This window comes from Coffea arabica, chromosome 1e (genome assembly GCF_036785885.1).
Source record: "Coffea arabica cultivar ET-39 chromosome 1e, Coffea Arabica ET-39 HiFi, whole genome shotgun sequence".
NCBI lineage: Eukaryota > Viridiplantae > Streptophyta > Magnoliopsida > Gentianales > Rubiaceae > Coffea > Coffea arabica.
This window is the reverse complement of record NC_092311.1, coordinates 19,580,549-19,586,044: the sequence shown is the minus strand read 5'-3', so window position 1 is coordinate 19,586,044 and position 5,496 is coordinate 19,580,549. Positions and strand designations below refer to the sequence as shown.

At 45.6% G+C, this 5,496-nt stretch overlaps 1 protein-coding gene across 1 annotated transcript; it reads right to left on the bottom strand.

The window, feature by feature from the left end:
• Positions 1-2,647: 2,647 nt before the first annotated feature.
• Positions 2,648-3,475, bottom strand: LOC140016303 (uncharacterized). Its single transcript, XM_072069829.1, has one exon. The coding sequence runs from the start codon at positions 3,473-3,475 to the stop codon at positions 2,648-2,650; it is 828 nt and encodes a 275-aa protein (XP_071925930.1).
• Between the last annotated feature and the right edge of the window lie 2,021 nt (positions 3,476-5,496).

Here is a 5,496-nt window from a genome sequence, read left to right as displayed (position 1 = left end):
ACTAAAACTGTAGGAACATATCATGTGAAATATACATCATATAACATAACAAAACACCTCTCAAAGGTATAGGGTTACAAGTACAAATCAAAAGAGAATGTATGATCGGTTACAGTTAAGGTTTCTCCAAAAACATCGAGGAGGTATGCAAAAGAACAAAAGGCCTAACTAGATCAACCCATTTCTTTAATACGGTTCCAAAATGGTCCCTGTAAGGAAAACAAAGTAACGAGGGTGAGCTTACGCTCGTGAGGTACCAACAAAACACACAAGTGAGCACATATCATCACACAGTGATCTCAAAGCTTATAAACAACCAAACCAACAAAAAAGGATACAATCGGCTCTCAAGAGTCATTTTCCACTTGCTGCACTTGATCTTCAACCTGTTGACACTCCGTCAACCTTTGAAGTGAAGAACAACCTGTAGATCACCACTTACACCATATTCCTTCCACCGAACCCCCCTTATCAAGCCCGAACACCTCACAGTAACACAGAGGGTAATACTCGAGTATACCATAAGGTCGAGGAGTTAACACTCCACTCAACTACAGTGAACCCAAGGTCCATTATCGATTCGCCCAAGCCCTTGCCGGCGCGACTCAAATAATGACCAATGGGGTATGAGCTTAGATATCACAGTTCAGTTACTGGGCGTAGCCCCAACATATTGCAAGCCATGTACATATACAATTTCATAGTTGAACAATAACAGAAATACAAACAAGAGATCGAGAGCGATAAAGCACACTCTCGTCTCATTCAAACCATTCAAGTTCACATAACAAGTACAAACAACCATTTAAGCATGAGACCATATAATGGTACACTCACCAAGGTAAGTAAGCAAATTCACAAGTTAGCTTCAGGCGTAGGCGTTGGATCACCGACACGACCTATACAAACAAGAATATCACAAATGAGACTCGAACACGAGTCAAATCAAATCCACACTCTACCAAAAAAATAAGGCCCAATAGAACGTATAAGTATATAATCAGGCTAGGGAGAGTCCGGAAATGAAGTTTATGCCCTAAAACCAAAAGACAGTTTTGACGTCATTTAGCGTATCGGACACAACCGAGGCTACGCTTGTCAAATTGGTGTGAAATTTATACCGTTTTGAAGCTAAGATAAAGGGATACAATTTTGAAGAAGGCCACTCAGTCCAGTTTGTAGTGTAGCTAGGTCAAAACTTCAATGTACAAAACCAGAATTTCACCCACAGGTTAGCTAACCGTACTCTGGTTAAATGACAGTAACTCAGGCTACCGAAGTCCAATGGAGGTGTTTTTAGGGGCGTTGGAAAGATAAGACATAGCACTACAACTTTCGTGTTTTGACTAAAGGCTAAATCAGTATGTAGTTTCTCCTTTCTTCACTTTTTCCACCCACTTCTGAACCATCAGATCTGTAGTTTGGGCCTCCTTGATTCTATCCAATAGGGTGGATGTCACCCGGATATTTCCAAAGGTGATCTTCTTACCTTCCAATTTAGGGTTCCATTCACCAATAGCTTCTAACATTTCCCACTCCTTAACTATTAACCCAGATATTCGAGCCTTCCTGCTTAAGGCATCAGCTACTACGTTAGCCTTACCCGGATGGTTGTTGATCGTGTAGTCATAATCTTTTAAGAATTCCATCCAACGACGTTGTCTCATATTCAACTCCTTTTGGGAAAATAGGTACTTAAGGCTCTTGTGATTGGAATAAACTTCAAAGGTTACCCCATACAGGTAGTGTCTCCACTTTTTCAGAACAAAGACAACTGCGGCTAACTCCAAATCATGAGTGGGATAGTTTTGCTCGTGGATGTTCAATTTCCTAGAGGCAAAGGCTATCACGTCTTATTTTGCATCAATACACACCCTAAGCCTTCCTTCGAAGCATCAGTATACACAGTGAAACTGTCCTTACCGTTAGGCAGGGCCAGAATAGGAGCCATAGTTAACCTTTTCTTCAACTCCTGAAAGCTCTGCTCACATCGGGCATCCCACAGAAACCGGTTACTTTTCTTTGTCAAATTGGTTAAAGGACTGGCAAGTTTTGAGAAATCCTTAATAAATCGCCGATAGTAACCTACCAACCCTAAGAAGCTTCGAATCTCAGTCGGACTCTCAGGTCTCTTCCACTCGATCACTGCTTCCACCTTCGCCAGATCTACTGCAATCCCCTCCTTCGAAATTACATGTCCCAAGAAGGAAACCTTCTCCAGCCAAAACTCACACTTACTAAATTTGGCGTATAATTGGTGATCACTTAGGGTTTGTAAGACTAACTTCAGGTGCTGCACAAGCTCCTCCCGGGTTTTCGAGTAGACCAAAATGTCATCGATAAACACAACGACAAATTGATCCAGATAGGGTTTGAAAACTCGATGCATCAAGTCCATAAAAGCGGCAGGGGCATTGGTTAATCCAAAGGGCATCACGGCAAATTCGAAATGCCCATACCGAGAATTGAAGGCAGTTTTAGGCACATCTTCTTTTCGGATCAATAATTGGTAGTACCCCTGTCGAAGGTCCAGTTTTGAAAAGACTACTGCACCTTGCAACTGGTCAAACAGCTCATCAATATGGGGTAGTGGGTACTTATTCTTATCGGTTACGTTGTTCAACCCTCGGTAATCGATACATAATCTCTAGGTCCCGTCCTTCTTTTTAACAAAGAGAACAGGTGCTCCCCAAGGAGATCCACTCTCACGAATAAAACTCCGCTCCAAAAGGTCATGCAACTGCAGCTTCAGCTCCTTAAGTTCAGCAGGTGCCATACGGTATGGGGTCTTAGAGATAGGTGAAGTCCCTGGTAACAAGTTAATCTCAAATTCTATCTCTCTTTGCGGTGGTAGATTCACTAGCTCATCGGGAAACACGTCCGAATATTCGCCCACTACTGGAACATCTTCTACGTTTAACTTATCAGTGGGAGTGTTGATGAGAAAGGATAAGAACCCTCGTGCCCCTCTACTCAAAAGTTTCCTAGCCCGAATACCTGAAACCATTGCAGACGAGGCTAAACTGCCCCTCACATCTAACTTTATGGTCGCCTCCCCCGGAATACGAAATTCCACTATTTTTCTTTTACAGTCAAGCTGGGCATCATACCTAGCTAACCAGTCCATGCCCAGAATCACATCGTGTCCCTTAATAGCCAAACTTATCAAATTCCCCAGTAACTTCCTCTCTCCTACCCAGATTTCACAGTTTACATACATTTTGCTAGTAACCAAACACCGGTCCCCCATAGGCATACTTACTTCCAGTTCGTAGGGCAGGTTTACAGGGGTTACATTAATTCCACACATAAATACAGGGTTAATAAAGGAATGGGTGGCACCAGGGTCTATCAAAATCCTGGCTAGACGGTGGAAGACAGGAATCGTACCTTCCACCACCTCCGCCGAATCAGGGACAGGACGTTGCTCGATAGAGTACACTCGGGCAGGCACCTTCGGTTTCGTCACTTCCATCTTTGATTACGCTGAAGTCGCCTTAGAAGATTGTGCGATCCCTCTCGCCTCTCGGGGGTGAACTGGATAGCTGGCTATCTGGTGCTCCGCGCTCCCACAGCAAAAGCACTTATTCTCCTTTCTCGAGCAGTTATCCTCCGTGTGGTTCGGTTTCCCACAGAACCCACACGGGCCACGAGAACCAGTGGCGGAGCTCCCTTGTGAGGCACTCCTTTGTTGGCCTCGTCCCGTCTGGCCACCTCTTGGCGGAGTCCCTCTTGCCGTACCTGAAACTCGTCCTCCTCCAGCTCCACGGCCAAATTTGGGAGGGGTACTCTTATCCCCCTGCGTAGAACTACCTCTGGAAAACCCACGTTTCCTCACTTGAAAATTCCAAACTTGAAACCTTGCGTTCTCGGCTCGCAAAGCCTTACCCACCACATCACTAAAAGTGTTAATCTGGGTCACGGCTAAATCCTTTTGGATTTCCACATTTAGCCCCTGAATGAAACATCGTACCCTTCTTTGTTCAGTCATAATAAGTTCAGGGGCGAACTTGGCTAATCGGGTAAACTGGCTTTCGTATTCAGCCACGGATTGGGTGCCCTGGTTAAGTCGGATGAACTCGTCCTTCTTCTTTTCTTGGATCAAGGGCGGAAAGTACTTGGCGTTAAATTCTCTTATAAAGTTCACCCACGTTCTGGGTGTTTGCTCTCTCTCCCACTTGATTCGAATAACATTCCACCAAGAGCGAGCGGTCCCTTCTAATTGGAAGACCGTAAAAGTAACCTGCCTCTCTTCGGAGTAATGTAAGGCTGCAAAGATGTCCACCATCTTTTCCAACCATCTTTCAGCCACATCGGGATTGGACTCTCCAAGAAACTTTAGTGGGGAGAACTTTTGGAACCTTTCAAGAGCTCGATCCTCACTTTCTACGTGATTCCTAGGGTTTTCGGGATTTCCGACAGGTGGGTTAGGGTTGTGGCCCTGTTGTTGCACCACATGGGCTAGCAAGTCGGTCATTTGCTGCATAGCGGCAGCTAACTGGACATTTGGATCTATCCTAGGTTCAGGGTTTGGACCAGTCAAGGTTTCCGCAGTGCCTCTATCAGAAGGTTGCCTACTCCCACGTCCACGGCCTCGTCCACTACGAGTGCCCTTCATGGTTCAAGTCAATCTAAGGTCGAGACACGTAATAACAATTAAAGAACCATACGGGCATAAGCTCATAAACATAGGCAAATAATCAAAATAACACACAAGACATATATACACATAGAACATTCATACACAGATGTTGCAAGCAGTCATACAAAAGCAGTAAGTCAAGGACAAACAAAAGAAATCTCATGCAACAAAAGGTGTCCTCCAAAAGATTATATACAAAGCTAGGCCAAAAGTAGCTCACTAAGAGCTATCCTAACTACTCCCCTCATGGGATCAAAAGTTAGCTCACAAGGTTCTAGCCTAATTTCCTACCGAGCCTACCGACTCTCCCCCTTGGCTAGAACTAGGGGTACCCCCACTTCCCCCTTTAGAAGTTCCATCTTCCGTAGTCTCCGCTTGCGCATTGGCGCCAATCACGCTTTGGATTAGCGCCTCGCACTCATTAATGTTACTGCCTGAACGGTCCCTCACTTGCCTGACCACGTTCGTAAGACGAGTTTTCAGCTCCTGCAACTGCTCCCTAAGAGCATTCGTTCGTTCCTGCTCTCGGGCTATATCTTCCCGAAGCTCCCCTATCCGGTCTGCTTACATTCTCAAGATGCCTCTCAGCCTAAGCATCTCCGTGTGGTCCCTGGTGGCGGCCCGTCTAAGCCTCCTCCGTTCATCCAGTACCGCCACGACCACGTGGTCCGCATAAGAGTGACTCTGGCAATGCCTACAACGACGGGTCCGACTAGCAGTATACCAGAGCCGGATCGGACCTCCTGGCCTCTCCTGATAATTGATAACGCGTGGGCGTCTCCCTGGTGGCTCACCTCCACCCGCACCACTGGTTCCGGCCATAACCTACAAGGATAGCAAAAGGATTCATATCT